We start from the raw sequence: 16,287 nt of genomic DNA on the forward strand, positions 1-16,287 counted from the left end.
ACAATTGCAACCAAACAAGATATTAAGCAATTACAAACCAATGTCATGAAAAAGTATCAATTGATAGGACGAAAAAGTGGGAGATTATTTACAAGAACCAAAACAATTGATTATCCATTATTACATTTACATTCATTACCACTCGAGATATTATTAAGAATTTTCCAAATTTTACAACAAGATTTTAATTCATTATTATCCTTAGCTTTAACATGTAAAAAATTTTATACTATTATATGTAAAAATATCTTATACAAGTCAATTGATTTCAAATCACCACTAAAGTTTTCAAAATTTTCATCTCAACATTTAAATAATGAAGTTAGTAATAAGATTAATTATATTGAAAAAATTAATTTTATAAATCCACAAATACCTAAATCATCAAAACATAAAATTACAATTGCTGGAAGTTATGCAGTTGAATCAAATAATCAAACTTTAAACACGTTAAGTTATGAAGGGTTCATATCGTCATTAAGATCATTATTTACTCATTCTTATGGTATACAATGTCTTGAATTTAGTGAGATTGCACCAGAATTTGCATTTCCAATTGATGTAAAACAAAGTACTAGTATATTTAGAAGAAAAATACGAACATCGAAAAGAACCTTACCAAAACTAATATTAAAATCACAATCTGGATGGTCACTTCCTTTGAAAGATATAAATTTATCCTTAATTTGTGAATATTTTGATGAAATTAAAGAACTTCATTTGATAAATTTTATTATTGATCAACCAATAAACTTAAATATAAAAATAGATACAATTATATTTGATTCATGCTCATTTTCTGCCAAAAAGGCTAAAAGCTCATACACTATTTTTAAAGATACAACAAGTTTAGAACTAAAAAATATAACCAATATTGCCCAATTATCATTAATTGATTTAGTTAAATTAAACAACAAGTTAACCAAACTAACATTAAATTTAAATTCTGGAATTTTTTATACAAACGGAGAATTTAATTTCACAAAATATAATCCATTTTTCAAATTGTTGGGTTCACAAGAAGGTGGTTATTCAACAATTACAACCCTAGTGTTGAAAGATTTTGATTTATTTGATTATTTACAACATGATGATGTACATAGCCAAGATGTTGATTCTTGGGTAGAACCACCCACAAATAATTTCGAAACTTTTATAAAATATATATCACAAATACCCAATCTAGTGTTGGTATTAAAACAAAAACCAATAAAAGTTAAAACTTGTATAAAATGCGGGTTTAAAGAACAAACATCAGATAAAAAAATTGAAAGTTTAACTAATGAAGAATGGGAAATTTTTTTAAAACCATTGGAATTTCAACAAGATAATAAATTAAAAATTTCAATGTATGACTTTAATGTTTTATATTCAACTTCAAAATATACTTAAAGAGATTAAAAGTAGGTATAGATAATACAAATTATTTACAATAGAAGATGAATTTGAAACTAAACTTTAATTGTTAGTATATTCAACAAAATGATTTTGAGATTTGAGAGAAGACATACCTTAATTTTGACTAAATAAATTTGTCCAAAATTTTTTGACTGAATCAGTTGCTTTATTAATAGTATCAACAAAAGCATTTGGATGGTGTGGTTCAGCTGATGATTCACTTGGAGTATTAGTTTCGGTAACGTCATGAGTCGTTGATTCTTCGGTATGTTCTTTTTCTTTTTCATCACGAGAATCATACATACCCTTTTTTGGAGCATCCTGTGATTCAATTTCAAAATCTACCACAACATCAATTTCATATAATGTATCTAAAATTTCACCATTTGGTTGATAAAATTTATAATTTGTTTTTAATTCATCTTTTGATAATTCAACAAATTGTCCATTATTTATAGGAACACCTGATTCAATCATTGCATCAACTATTGGTGGAGGTACTGCTGAAGATATAACTAAATTTGGATATGATGGTTTACATTTTGGAATTGGAGATTTGAATTTTTTTATTTTGAATTGAATATCTTTAGCATTTGTTTTCATTGAATTTATAATGAATTCATAATCTAATTCAGGTAAATTATCAAATTTAGATTTCAATTGAATAAAATCTCGTAATAATTTAACATCACCAGAAGGTAAAATCTCAACTAATCCATAATTATTTGGTTCTTGAGTAAATTCATAAACTAAACCACCACTAAATACATCAACCATATTATTAGTATACAAAATAGGGACTTCATCGAAATTTCTTGGTAATACTTCATTACATCCATATTCGGAAAAAAATAAAGGTTTAGTAAATCCTTTATAATCATCAACCAAAATATTATAACCAGAACTATAAAAAGTTTGATCACCACACCATTGATAAGAATTAACACCATAAAAATCAACACTTTCCATTGTATTTGAATCAGCACATTCTAAATATTGCGCTAAAGATATTCTGTAATTTAAATCATCAGCTGCTGAATAACCTACAGGAATAGGTCTTGGAGAATTAATACTAATATAATTTTTAATATCTCTTACAACTGCCTTAATATATGGAGCAGCAACAGCAGCAGATATTGGATCATTTATAACTTCATTACCAGCTAAAAATCCTAAAGTATTATTATAATAAGAAAATTGTTGAATAACTTTAAAAATATTTTCAAAATATAATAAATTATAACTTGTCCATGGTTCATACCTATTCAAATGATGATTAGCTAATGGTGAATTAACATCTAATACTAAATATATACCTGCCATTGCTAACATTGTCATACATTTATCATGATTTAAATCTGGATTTACCGAATAAATTCGAACAGTCTATAAAAAAATTAGTATCAGTTACTTATAATTATGTATCCACTTATGATTTGTTAATAATATACATACATTAACTCCCAATTCTTGAAATAATATAATATCTCTTGCACATTGAACTGGATCACTTAATGGATCTTTTCCCTTTGAAACTGCTGATGATCCACCTGGTTGATAATCAATACCTTTTATGTAAAACTAAAAAAGTTAGTACCAAAATTGTAAAAAAAATTCGAATAATTTATTGTATGTACGTACTGGTTCTTTTGTCACACTATTTACGAAATAATGACCGTGAATAGTAATTGGATGAACATTGGCTTGGATAAGTTTTAAACAATAAAAACAAAATATACAAATCTGTATAAACATCTTTTGTAGTTAGTTGAAGGAATAACTTATAAATATTTTTTTTTGATAATTGTATCTTGATATTTATTTGTTATTATTTAGAGATCATAGGCAAAATATTGAATAGCTAGTTTAGATTTGATATATATTAGAGAGATCGTAGTTCAAAATTGAGCCCTCTAGTACATTAAAACTTTCACAACAGTAACGTCAAATATATTTAATAAATCGATTTTAATAAAAAATTATTGTATATTTATTAAATGGTTGCAAAATAATATTATATTAACTAGTTATCCGGAGTTAAAAATAATAATTTATCCATCGGTTATTATATGAAACAAATAAAAATAATAAAAATTTATGTGGGGAATTTAATTTTAATTCTATTAAATGAATTAAATATTTCAACATATGAAGATTATAGATTAATTTATTATCTCAAAGTTACTTCATCATCAATCAAAGTTAACATGACATTGACTCAAAAACTGAAATCAAATCTTTCAAATTCACTTGATCAAATATTAACAGAAGTTACAACTTTTTCAAATGATAAAGAACCAAATTTAATTGCACCATGTTGTACAATTGGAGTTACTGATTTAAAATCAAATTTATATTTAAATACAAAAGGTATAAGTAGTCTAAATGAACCAGATAAAAAGGCAACTAATGAAAAATTATATGCTTTTTTTTCATGTACTAAAGCAATGACAGTAATGGGAGCATTAATATTATATGAAAGAGGTTTATTAGATTTAAATAAACCAGTATCTACTTATTTCCCTGAATTTTCAACTATTGGTGTATTAGAACCAAATATAGTTGATAAAAAAACTGGTAAATTATTAAGACCATTAAAAGCTCCATTAACTCAAGTTAATGCAAAACATTTAATAACTCATACTGCTGGATTTTCATATGGTTTTCTTCATCCAGATTATTTTACATTAATTACAAAAGGTGAAAAACTTGATCCAATTAATCCAACAATTGAATTTTTTTTAACTAAAACTCCTTTAGTTCATCAACCTGGATCAGCTTGGATGTATGGTCATAGTATTGATTGGTTAGGTTTTATAATTGAAAAAATTTGTGGTAAAACTTTAGGTGAATTTTTAAAACAAGAAATTTTTGATCCAATTGGTATGAATTCATGTACTTTCCATCCAAAGACTTTTGATAATTTAAATAGAATTCATTTTAGGAAAAATGATGAAAGTTTAAAAGTACAAAGAGTTAATTTAAGTTTAGATCCAATATTAGATTTAGGAGGTCAAGGTTGTTATGGAACAGTAGGTGATTATTTAAAATTTTTAAGAGTTTGGTTAAATTTAGGTTTTAGTCCAGATAGTGGGAAAAGAATACTTTCTAAAAATACAGTTGAATTTGCAAAAAGAAATCATTTACCAGATAATTTAAATTTAGAATTTATTGGATTATCTCATAATTTTATTGATGATGATGAACCAACTAAAAAAACAGATGGTTGGACATTAACTGGTCATGCATATACTTCAAATGATTTACCAACTGGTAGACCAAAAGGGTCAATATATTGGGGTGGATTAGCTAATTTAAGTTATTGGATTGATTTTGAAAATCAAATTGGTGGGTTTTATGCTGTTCAAGTATTACCTTATATGGATGAATATAATGTTGAATATATTGGAAAATTTGAAAGTGAAGTTTATAATGCATTAAAAGAAAGTAAATCAACAACTGCTAGATTTTAGATTCGGATAATTTACAAGATTATTTATTTAATTATGTATATTTATAAATTTAACCAGTCGAAGAATAAACATTAAGAGATAGATAAAACCCTACCCTGTACTTTAGTATTGTACTGTGATTAAAATTTTCAGTGTAATTCTTATTGTATCTTCATTTCTTTCTCTTGATAGTTTCATATCGTATTTAATACTTAAAATATAGAAAGTTCTATGCGATAAAATTAGAAAATATTATTAAGATAAAACTCAGCCTAAGTAGATCTTAAGTATTATTTATCCACACACAAAATATAATATTAATAATAATACAAGAAGCTAAGAAAAAGATTATTCATTTGATAATAACCCAAAATATTCAACATATTCATTTATAAGATTCATTCATTAATAACATTCATTCTTTTATACTATTACATACCCAATAATTTATATGAAAAATGCGTGGTGATGATTATCATCGACTTCCAACCGAATCTTCATCTACATTAAATTTACACAATAACAACACCTCCACTAATAATAATAATAATAATACACATGATAATAATCTTCCCCTAAATCCACCGACTTACTTTGAATTTGATAATGATGATGATGCTGATGATGATAATAGTCTAAATAATAATAATGATCACAACAATCGCCACCACCACCAACATAATGCACTTCATGAATCAACTTCCACACCATCTATAGAACAATTTGAAATAGAAGAACCAGAATTCGAAAGGCGTCATGGTTTCATTAATAGAGCTTCTGCCATATCACATAAATTTGCAAATAATATAAATTCAAGAATTATACATCCAGTTACTCGAATAATAGATCCAATTTATGAAGGGTATAAATACTTACAAATGCAATATGAAAAACTGATTTTAAAATTAGGTAATCCTTTGGTAGTGAAAAGATTATTATATGTTTTAATAATGATGATTTTGATATTTGGAATTTCAAAGTATTCAGAAAATGATTCAATAAATGGTGGTGGTTCAACAACGTTTTCAAAGGGGAAATTTTATGATATTGAAAAATTATCAAGTTCAATTAATCAATTCATAAATCCAAAATCAATGAAAGAAAATTTAGAATATTTTTCATCAATACCTCATTTAACTGGTACAAAGGGAGATTTATTATTTGCAAAATATATTGAAAAATATATGAAAAGTAATGGACTACATAGTGTTGATATAAATGAGTTTCAAAGTTTTATAAATTATCCTACTACAAATACTTACCTTAAATTAAAAGATGGATCATTTGAAGCAAAATTAAATGAACAAAACAGTCAAGAAATGCAATATTCATCATTCAACCCAAATGCATTAAGTACTATTGATGAAATTGAAGGGAACTATATTTATGTGAATTACGGAAGAGAAGAAGATTTTGCAAATTTACAAAACAACAATATAAATCTAGAAGATAAAATAGTATTAATAAAATACGGAGGAGACATCCCAGAATCAAATAAATTATTTTACGCCCAAAATTATAAAGTTAAAGCAATAATATTCATATCTCCTAAATTCAATGATCAAGATGATATAATACAAAGAGAAAATGTTGGATTAACAAGATTTTCATCTGGTGATATTTTGACTCCTGGTTGGTCATCTGAAAATGGTTATGTGACTAGATTATCATGGGATAAATCAGAAACTACTCCTAAAATCCCATCAATTCCAATTTCATGGAAAGATGGTTCTAAATTAATTGAAAAATTACAAAATGGTCACAAATTTGATGATTATGTAAGTGGTGATGGTCAATCCCCCATTTTACAACTAAATATAAATAATATAAATAAACCAGTACATCCATTATGGAATGTAGTTGGATCAATAGAAGGTAGAGAACAAGGAGATAAAGGAATTATAATTGGTTCATCAAGAGATTCTACTTGTTATGGAACAATGAGTAGTAATACTGGAACGGTTGCATTTTTAGAACTTATAAAAGTTTTTACGTCTTTACAAAGAAAATTCCAATGGGTTCCCTCGAGATCAATATTTTTTGTATCTTTTGATGCTACTGAATATAATTTAGCAGGATCAACTGAATGGATAGAAAATAGAAAAGAAGCATTGAGGAAAGATGGATATTTATATATTGATATGAGTGATTTAGTAACTGGTGATGAACTTTATATTAATTCGCATCCATTTTTGAGAGAATCTATTAAAACATCATTACAAAAAGTTAAAATTGAAGGAGATAAAACAATGGCTGATTTAGTTCATGATATTAAGGATGAATTTTTAGATTTCAAAAATTATATACCATTCATTAACTTGGTTAATATTCCATCATTAGAAATTAAATTCAGAGGTTTAAAATACCCTAAAAATTCATGTTTTGATAATTTTAAAAATTTTGAAAACCTAAATTTAGATAAATCAATGTTAAAACATTCTCAATTAGTTGAATTATTATCAAAAATCATTTTAGATTTTGCAGAATTACCATTAATACCTTATAATTTCATAGATTTAGCAAATCAATTAATCCAATATGAAAATGACTTGGAGAAATTTACCCAATCCATTACCCAAAACTTAAAAGTTAAACCAATTATACATTTCGATGGTTTAAAAAGAGCATTAATGACATTAAAAGACGTTGGTGAGAAATATAATGAATGGGCACACGAATGGAAACAGTTTATAGTACAAAGTGGAGGATTAGAACCACCAATGTATTCAGCAATGAGAGGAATGTGGAATAATAATATGATTGATTTCAATAATAGATTTTTAACAAAAGAATTAACAACGAAAAGATCAGGATATAAGAATTTCTTGTTTGGTATACCGTTTTCAGCTCCTATAAACTCCAACGAATTTGTATGGATTTCATTTCCCTATGTTAGAGATTATTTACAACAACATGATTTTAGTTCTGCTCAATTGGAAATTGATAATCTAGCTTCAACTATAGAAGATGCAGCTATTAAATTTTTAACTTTATAAATAGGAAAAAGGATTAATTTCTTAATGATTTATTGTATTAGTTTTATTAAATCTTCTAAGTAATAATCTATATAACCTAATTCTTTAATAGCGTCGTTTAATTTTATCAAGTATTCGCTATTTTTACCACTCGGTCCCACATTTGACTTGATTATAGCAGCTGTTTCCTCTATGGCTTCAGGTCCAATAAAACTCTCTAGTTCTAATCCACCTATATATATGAAACTTTCAATATATTCACCAAATTCATCTTTCTTAATATCGGACAAAGGCACTTTTCCAAAATTCTCATCTTTTTTATTTATGTAGAATTTAATCTTACTCAACTCGTACCCATTCTGTTCTCTTATATCTAAATAATCATTCACTTCTTGTACATGTTGTGGTTCAATATAATAAGCACATCCAAAAACTTTCAAATCTTGTGATTTTAAATCAGATATTTTTAAATCCACATCTTGTATTTTATAATTTTTGAATTCATATACATGTAAATCATTATGGAAAAACCTATCATTTTGTAATTGTTCTTTTGTAATTAAAGTAACTACTCGACCTGGATTAGAAGGAGTACCTCTATGATCTATACTTGATTGCCAAAATCGACGTATGACGTTAATTAAATGGCCTGATATTCTAAATGAAGCGTGGGGTGGTGGTTTAAATATTAGACTTCCGTAACCTATTACGTACATTCCTTTTTGGTCTTGAGTCATTGTTGTGGAATGGGTGGTGCTTAATAGTTTAATTTTATGTGGTTGATCTTTGGTGATATGCTAAAATTATAAAAATATTACGTACCGAGAGCCGCAAAATTTAACCAAATCGGATCTACTAACTGTGGAACTTTTATTTATTTACTCTTTATACAAGAACTATTTACAAAGCAAATGGTAATTCATTCTGTTCATTAATTACATATCTTCTTAGGACATTTTTGATAACACTTTTTTGAATTGAGTCTAACGATCTATTTTTAAATTTGGTAGTAAGGATTTGATTTTTAAACTCCGAGTAGTTGGAATTATTCATTATTTCATTTAAAATATGATCCATATGGTAAATTCTTTTCTCAATTTCGTTTTTATATATTGGTGCTTTTAATTCTAGATCTAGTATTGGTTCTGTTGATGGATATGATTTTATATTATATTTTGTTTTTATATTATTTATTGTTTCAATTATTTGTTGTTCCTGTTCATGAGTTGATTCGTTGGGTTCTAGGTTTGATATTTGATATGATAATTCATCTATTTTCTTTAAATCTTCCAATTTGGTAATTATTTGGGAGAAACTGTCTTTATTTTTTATAAAATTTTCAGCTTCTTTTAAATCTTCTTGTTGTATTCTTTCCTTAGCTAAATGTTCATATTGTTCAAATTGTTGACCTTTATTTATTTTAATTTCTGCAATAGCAAAAGCTTTCATTTTTGAAATCTTGGGGATACTTTCTATTCTAACTATATCTCCTTCTTTACATATATTACCTTCATCATGACATAAAAAATCTTTTCTTCGTATAATTTCTTTATCTATTCTTCTATCGTATATTTTCCCTTGAACTCTTACTTTAACGGTTTTGTTCATTCGGCCTTGGGATACTACTAGACCCACGAAGTTTTGTCTTGCCATTGTTTCTAATTGTGGTTGTAGTTGATTTGGTCTTGGTAATTTGGATTTGTATAGAGTGAAAAATTTAAACAAAAAAAAATTTCTAGGTTAAATAATTTAGTTTGGTTCACACGACGTTTAAATTTTGCAACTTATTACAATTTGTTTCAAGTTTAATTAGAGAATATAAAGCTTCATATATTATCGAGTATATATACATTAAGCATTCAATTCATTCAAAACTTTTTCAAATTTATATAGCATTTCTTTATTTTCAATTTCAGTACCTATTGAAATTCTAAGCCCACCAGTACAATTTAATTCATTACCTCTAAATCTAACAACAACAGAATTATCAACAGCTAAAGTATTATATAATTTTGATGCAATTTCATTTGATGGGTTTCCATTCTTGTCAAGTATTTCAACTAATATAAAATTTGCATCTTCACCTCCTAAATTTTTTCCAACGTATTTTAAGTCCAATATTTTCTTCAACACTATTGATCTTTGTTCTACTATCTTGTCAACATAATTTTGCATCATTGCTAAACCTTCTTTTGCTGTGGCTTTCAACGCTACGTTTGAAGTTAATGATGATATATTATATGGATATTTCATTGAATTTAATAATTTTGATAATTTTTTGTTACTGTATGTTATACCTAATCTTATACCTGCCAACCCAAATGATTTACTTAATGTTTGTAACACTACCAAATTAGGGTATTGATTTACCAATGTGGACATTGATTGACTGTATGATCCATTTGGAGCAGTAAAATCAATATATGCTTCATCTATAACTATTAATCCATTCCATTTACTATAACTTTGCTTAAGTAATTCCACTATACTATCAACATTGATTAATTTCCCCGTTGGATTACCAGGAGATGTTAAGTATAGCAATTTAATATTTGAATCTTCAGTGACTTTTTGTAAAATTGCATCTATGTCAATTTGAAAATTTGGAATAGTTAACGATACTTTAACAATTTCAATATCATTTATAGTAGCACAAATTCCATACATTCCATAAGTTGGTGGACATACTAATAATTTATCTTTACCTGGGGTACAACAACATCTTAATAACATATCTATACTTTCATCAGATCCAACACCAAGACATAAATTATCAATTTCTAAATTTGTTTCAGTATACTTGTTAGGTTTTGAATTTCTAAAATTTATAATTTGTTGTTTTAATTCGTGTTGATGTGGATCTGGATACCTATTTAATTCCAAGATTTTTTCAGTTTCTGATAATTCTGATAATGCTGGTCCATGTGTATTTTCATTTGCATCTAGTAAAATACCAACTTTAAAATCATCTCTTGCACATCTATATGGTTCTAATGATAAGATATTCGGACGAACTAATTTAGTTAATTCAAACATTGTATAATTGATCAATTGAGATATAACTTCTAGAAGATATAAAAGAATGGAAGTGAAGTTGTAGATATAATTATATATTTAATAACTGCTAAAATTATGATAAAGGAATAGACTGAAAAAAATATTTATTAGTGAGTCAGGATTACAAAAGTAAAATATTTTAAGTAATTATACAGTTAGTACGATTTGGTAGCATAATTTAAGCGGTAAACTAATGACTAGTTATATTTATTAAGTAATTGTTTCATCAGTAATTTGAGAATTATCATAACTTATAGGTAATCTTCCACCAGTTTTGAAAAACAGATTATTATAAAAAGTATTAATACTAAACAGTCTTGATTTTGAAGTTCTGGTTGTTTTATTATCTGTTGGTAATGATTCTAATTTATTTTGTTGTGAGTGAGCACTATTTTGTACACTTTCTATAGTATCCATTGGTTTTTCTTGTGGTGGTGGTGAGAAAATATCATTTAATTTTGCTGGAATATCAACTTCATTTGATGGGTTATCTATGGGGACTATTGGTATTACTGGTGGTGTTGTATTGTTATTATTTTTGGAGAATCTTCGAATCCAAGAGGTAGTTTGATTCTGTAGATTATTTCCATCTGCACCAATAGCTATAGTTTTAGACCTTTCTTTGGTTGATTTCTTTGGCTCTCTTATACTTGACTTGTGTTTAAATTTGTATAAAAATCTAGAAAGTCTTGATTGTTTTTGAAATGTATTTTCCTTTGTAGAATTATCATTGGTATTTTGCTGGATGGGGTAAAATGCACAAACTTCATCTTTTAATGAACCATTACTTACTATTTGACATTCATTAATATTAGGACCAACATATTTACTTAAATTTGCAACTGGATCAATTGTTATTACTCCTTTGTTGAACTTTGATGGTGCTTTAAATTTACTCATTGGGGAATGTACTCAGTTTTATACAATTATATTTCTAAGAACCTTTTGGTAAACCCTTATTATGAATATTAGTGAACAAACGTGCTTGATTGTAATGACAATTCTTTTTTATGTTATTTTGTTTAGCTCAGATCTATAAATTAAATTTGACTGCAAAATAATATATAAGCAATTAATTACACAAAACCCAGAATACTAAATATTTTTTCTCTCATAGAAATTGAAACTTGTTCAAATTTGATTGTTACATAAATTGTTTAAATCATTAATTCAAAACTTTAATATCAATCACCATTTATACCCAACTACCCCCCAACTATATATATATATATAAAATGGATGGTGTATCATATGAAAATAAAAGTAAGAAACTAATACTAGATGAATCAATTAAAAATCCATTATTACAATTAGAAATAGATCAATTAAATACATTAACATCAGAAATAATAAATCAAGGTAATGATGTACCACCATTACCAACTCCTGAAAATTTTAATAAAGGTTTATCTAAAATGATTAAGAAATTATATGAAAGTGGAGTACAATCTTTTAAAGTAAATAAATTTGAAGATAGTGTTCGAAATTTTACTATAGGTATTAATATGATTTTAAGAAGACCTAAAATTGAAAGTTTTCAAGGTACTATACAAGAATTATCAATGTTTTTAATGAGTAGATGTGATGCTTATTTAAAAACTCAACAATATTTGAATGCTTATAATGATGTTGATTTATTAATTAATATGTCAATGAATCAACCTGATAATTTTTTAAGAAGAGGAGTTGCAAATTATTTCTTGGGTAATTATGAATTAGCAAGAGCCGATTATCAAAGAGGTTTATCTTTTGATCCAAATAATGAAAGATTACAACATGAATTAAATATTTGTTTAGATAAAATTTTAGAAGAAAATGGTGATTATTTATAGGACAAACGTATAGATGATTAATATTTTTGGGGAATTGAACATTTGGGTACTTTGTAATACTCTTCTTAAATATAGATTCTACTTTAAATTTATAATTTTGAATCGAATGATCAACTTCTCCAAGTAATATAACTTTTGTTATCTATAATAAAAATTTCAAAGAGTACAAATGAAAAAGTTTTGTGCCATCTATTTATAAGACGCGATTTATATTTATTTAATAGACAAAACAAATTAATGAAACACATACGAATCATTTTTTTTTTTTAATTTTTACAACCACTTTTCCATTTGATTAATTAATAGATATCTTGATAAGAACCAACAACAACCAAAGAATTTAATGCTTAGTAGATGTTCAACATGACTTCCGCGGTTGATCAAAGATCTTCATCTCCACCATTTAAAAAACAAAGATTAGATTCTTTAAATCATTCATTTTCACATTCAAATAATAATTCACAATCAAATATAAATAATAATACTATTAATAAATTACCATCAGACTTATCATCAAATGGCAACTCAAAATTTCATTATCAACTTAAAAGTGATCCAATAAAAAATCATAGCTCATCAATACCTGATAATGCTGAAATTATAATGTTAAGTGATGATGACGAAGAAGAAATGGTACAAGTAAAACCTCAACCAACAAGAATGACAAAGCCAATAATACCTAATGTCTTGAATAATGGCACTAAAGAAGAAGATATTGATGATGATATAGTTATATTGAATGAAGCAGATGTTAAAAAAATTGGATTCAAACCAACCTCATTTAATTCAAATATTATTAAACCTCAACCTATTTTACAACCACCGTCAAGTTCAACTTCAAGTCAACCGCCACCAGTACCCCAAGTACAACAACAACAACAATACCCACCAATTATAATTCCAGGTACTTTTAATCAACCAGCTCCTGTTCCACAAGTAACTGATAATTTACAACAAATATCTCAAGCAGAATTGAAAACAAGAGAAGCTACTCAATTACAAGAAATTAATAGATTAGAAGAAATGAAAACTTCTATTTCTTCAAAAATTCAACAAAATTCTCAGCAATTTGAAAAAGAAAATACTACAATGAAGCAACTCAATGTTAGACTAAAACAAGCTAATGATTTAGGCAAACATGATTTAGTAAATAGAATCAGAAAAGCTGTAGCTGTTGTACAAAGAGCAATGAATGGTCATAGAAGTAATGTAAATCAACTACAAACATCTTTACAAAATTTAGAAAGAATGGTTATAGAACATAGAAATAAATTATCCTTAATAACTAATCAATTAAGAAATGTTGGGCATGTTTTGAATGCAGCTATTAATCCATATGCTGCTCAAATAGCGAATGAAATGAATGCAGAACCAGAAGTTGCAATTCAAGATTTATTAAATGAAATTCTATCTGAAGAAAACTTGGAAAAAGAAGGTTTAGCAAATACACCAGCTGAAATGAGTATTAATTTACTAAAACATCAAAGAATTGGATTAACTTGGTTATTGAAACGAGAAGACCCCAAAAGTAAATCAAAAGGTGGTGTTTTAGCTGACGATATGGGTTTGGGTAAGACTATTCAAACTTTAGCATTAATATTAGCAAATAAGTCGAAAGATCCAAATCGTAAAACAACTTTAATTATTGCACCTGTTTCTTTGTTAAGACAGTGGGCAGCAGAAGTTCAGTCTAAAACTAAACCATCCTGTAATTTAGAAGTTGGAATTTATCATGGTGATGAAAAAAGAGATATGGTTACATTTAGTGCAATGAAAAAATGTGATATTGTTTTAACTTCATATGGTACTTTATCATCAGAATGGAAAAAGCATTATAAAGAAGAAATACACGCTAATAAAGAGTTTAAAGGTTACATTCCAAAAAATAATGAAGGTGGTCAAAGTTATGAATCACCATTTTTTTCAAAAACTTCTTTCTTTTATAGAATAGTCTTAGATGAAGCTCAAAATATTAAAAATAAGGTTTCAATTGCATCAAAAGCAGTCCATAACTTAAAAGGAGATTTTAGATTTTGTTTATCAGGTACTCCAATGCAAAATAAAGTTGATGAATTGTATCCGATATTAAGATTTTTAAATATTAAACCATATTGTAAAGAAGATAGATTTAGAGAAGATATTGCAACGCCATTAAAATCAAAATCAGATATTTATGACGGATTTGATAAAAATTCAGCAATGAGAAAATTAAGAGCATTATTAAGTTCAATTTTATTAAGAAGAACGAAAAATTCAACAATCGATGGAGAACCAATTTTAAATTTACCCGCGAAACATCTTATTAAAGATTTTGTTAAATTAGAAGATGAAGAATGGGAATATTATCAAAGTATTGAACTTGATGTTCAAAAGGAAGCGTCAGCAATGTTTAAAAATAATGACAAGAAAAATATATTTGTTTTATTACTTAGATTAAGACAAGCTTGTATTCATTCTTATTTGGTTCAAATTAGTAGAATTAAAGCAAATATGAAAGGAGAACAATTAATAAAAAGTAATTGGAGATTACAATTAACACATGCAGAAAATTTAAGTGCTAATGTTGTTAATTCAATAATCTCAAGATTAGATGGAAATTTAACTTGTTCAATTTGTTTAGATTTAATGGATGAAGGAATAGCAGTATTTCAAGAATGTGGACATATGTGTTGTCAAGCTTGCATTGAAACTTTTTTGGATGATTATGAAGTAGATCAAGATAGTACTGGAAGAATTGCAAAGTGTAAAGATTGTAATACACACGTCAAGGAATCAAGAATTTTTGATTATGGAATGTTTGAAAAACTTCATTTAGAACGATTAAATAGAAATGAAGTTGAAAATTATTATTATGATTTACAAAAATCAAAAAATTTAACAAATTTACAAATTATTGCTGAATTAAATAAAGAAAATAATGGTTTTGAAACAAGTGCTAAAATTGATAAAGCTATTGAAATTATCAAGAAAATCCAACAAGATCATCCTGGTGAAAAAATTATTATATTCAGTCAATTCACAACGCTTTTTGATTTATTAAAAATTGTTTTAAATCATGAAGGTATTCAATTTTTACGTTATGATGGTAGTCTTAGTATGGATGCAAGAAATTCTACTATAAAAAGATTTTATCAAAGTAATGCTGATGTTTTATTGTTATCCTTACGTGCTGGTAATGTAGGTTTAACTTTAACTTGTGCAAATCATGTTATTATAATGGATCCATTTTGGAACCCTTTTGTAGAAGATCAAGCAATGGATAGAGCTCATAGAATAGGTCAAGAAAAAGAAGTTAATGTTCATAGAATTTTAATTGCTGGTACTGTTGAAGATAGAATTTCAACTTTACAACAATTTAAAAAAGATTTAATTGGTGATGCATTAGATGAAAAAGAATTAAAGAGTGTTTCTGGTTTAAATCCATCCGAATTGGGTTATTTATTCGGCTTAAATAGCTTAAATAGACCAAGAGAAATTGGTAACTAGTGAAAAATGCATAAAGATATAATTATTTAAGAGTTTTGCTAATTGCAAATAATTAAACTCTAAAACTTCTTATTTTTAAGAAACTAC

The 16,287-nt window shown here is 26.4% G+C and overlaps 10 protein-coding genes across 10 annotated transcripts; 5 read left to right on the forward strand and 5 right to left on the reverse strand. All coding sequences in view use genetic code 12, as the record gives it.

Annotated features, from left to right (window-relative positions):
* Window positions 1-45: 45 nt before the first annotated feature.
* Window positions 46-1,392, forward strand: KGF54_001766 (uncharacterized protein; the record flags this gene model as incomplete). The annotated part of the gene is made up of 1 exon (XM_051762171.1): window positions 46-1,392. The coding sequence occupies one exon, from the start codon at window positions 46-48 to the stop codon at window positions 1,390-1,392; it is 1,347 nt and encodes a 448-aa protein (XP_051621304.1).
* Window positions 1,393-1,512: 120 nt separating this feature from the next.
* On the reverse strand, window positions 1,513-3,098 carry PHR3 (1,3-beta-glucanosyltransferase; the record flags this gene model as incomplete). The annotated part of the gene is made up of 3 exons (XM_051762172.1): window positions 1,513-2,784; window positions 2,854-2,979; window positions 3,075-3,098. The coding sequence occupies 3 exons, from the start codon at window positions 3,096-3,098 to the stop codon at window positions 1,513-1,515; spliced, it is 1,422 nt and encodes a 473-aa protein (XP_051621305.1).
* A 507-nt stretch (window positions 3,099-3,605) lies between these two features.
* Window positions 3,606-4,871, forward strand: KGF54_001768 (uncharacterized protein; the record flags this gene model as incomplete). Its single annotated transcript, XM_051762173.1, has 1 exon — window positions 3,606-4,871. One exon carries the CDS (start codon window positions 3,606-3,608, stop codon window positions 4,869-4,871), a length of 1,266 nt encoding a protein of 421 aa, XP_051621306.1.
* Window positions 4,872-5,308: 437 nt separating this feature from the next.
* KGF54_001769 (putative zinc metalloprotease) lies at window positions 5,309-7,846 on the forward strand (the record flags this gene model as incomplete). The annotated part of the gene is made up of 1 exon (XM_051762174.1): window positions 5,309-7,846. The coding sequence occupies one exon, from the start codon at window positions 5,309-5,311 to the stop codon at window positions 7,844-7,846; it is 2,538 nt and encodes an 845-aa protein (XP_051621307.1).
* A 29-nt stretch (window positions 7,847-7,875) lies between these two features.
* On the reverse strand, window positions 7,876-8,562 carry KGF54_001770 (gamma-glutamylcyclotransferase; the record flags this gene model as incomplete). The annotated part of the gene is made up of 1 exon (XM_051762176.1): window positions 7,876-8,562. The coding sequence occupies one exon, from the start codon at window positions 8,560-8,562 to the stop codon at window positions 7,876-7,878; it is 687 nt and encodes a 228-aa protein (XP_051621308.1).
* Window positions 8,563-8,725: 163 nt separating this feature from the next.
* KGF54_001771 (mitochondrial 37S ribosomal protein uS17m) lies at window positions 8,726-9,478 on the reverse strand (the record flags this gene model as incomplete). The annotated part of the gene is made up of 1 exon (XM_051762177.1): window positions 8,726-9,478. The coding sequence occupies one exon, from the start codon at window positions 9,476-9,478 to the stop codon at window positions 8,726-8,728; it is 753 nt and encodes a 250-aa protein (XP_051621309.1).
* Window positions 9,479-9,676: 198 nt separating this feature from the next.
* HIS5 (histidinol-phosphate transaminase) lies at window positions 9,677-10,861 on the reverse strand (the record flags this gene model as incomplete). The annotated part of the gene is made up of 1 exon (XM_051762178.1): window positions 9,677-10,861. The coding sequence occupies one exon, from the start codon at window positions 10,859-10,861 to the stop codon at window positions 9,677-9,679; it is 1,185 nt and encodes a 394-aa protein (XP_051621310.1).
* Window positions 10,862-11,092: 231 nt separating this feature from the next.
* Window positions 11,093-11,782, reverse strand: KGF54_001773 (uncharacterized protein; the record flags this gene model as incomplete). The annotated part of the gene is made up of 1 exon (XM_051762179.1): window positions 11,093-11,782. One exon carries the CDS (start codon window positions 11,780-11,782, stop codon window positions 11,093-11,095), a length of 690 nt encoding a protein of 229 aa, XP_051621311.1.
* Window positions 11,783-12,117: 335 nt separating this feature from the next.
* SEC72 (Sec63 complex subunit) lies at window positions 12,118-12,714 on the forward strand (the record flags this gene model as incomplete). Its single annotated transcript, XM_051762180.1, has 1 exon — window positions 12,118-12,714. One exon carries the CDS (start codon window positions 12,118-12,120, stop codon window positions 12,712-12,714), a length of 597 nt encoding a protein of 198 aa, XP_051621312.1.
* Window positions 12,715-13,077: 363 nt separating this feature from the next.
* On the forward strand, window positions 13,078-16,200 carry KGF54_001775 (translocase; the record flags this gene model as incomplete). Its single annotated transcript, XM_051762181.1, has 1 exon — window positions 13,078-16,200. One exon carries the CDS (start codon window positions 13,078-13,080, stop codon window positions 16,198-16,200), a length of 3,123 nt encoding a protein of 1,040 aa, XP_051621313.1.
* Window positions 16,201-16,287: the final 87 nt, after the last annotated feature.

The sequence above is a fragment of the Candida jiufengensis genome (genome assembly GCF_024610255.1).
Source record: "Candida jiufengensis strain CBS 10846 chromosome Unknown scaffold5, whole genome shotgun sequence".
Lineage (NCBI taxonomy): Eukaryota > Fungi > Ascomycota > Pichiomycetes > Serinales > Debaryomycetaceae > Lodderomyces > Lodderomyces jiufengensis.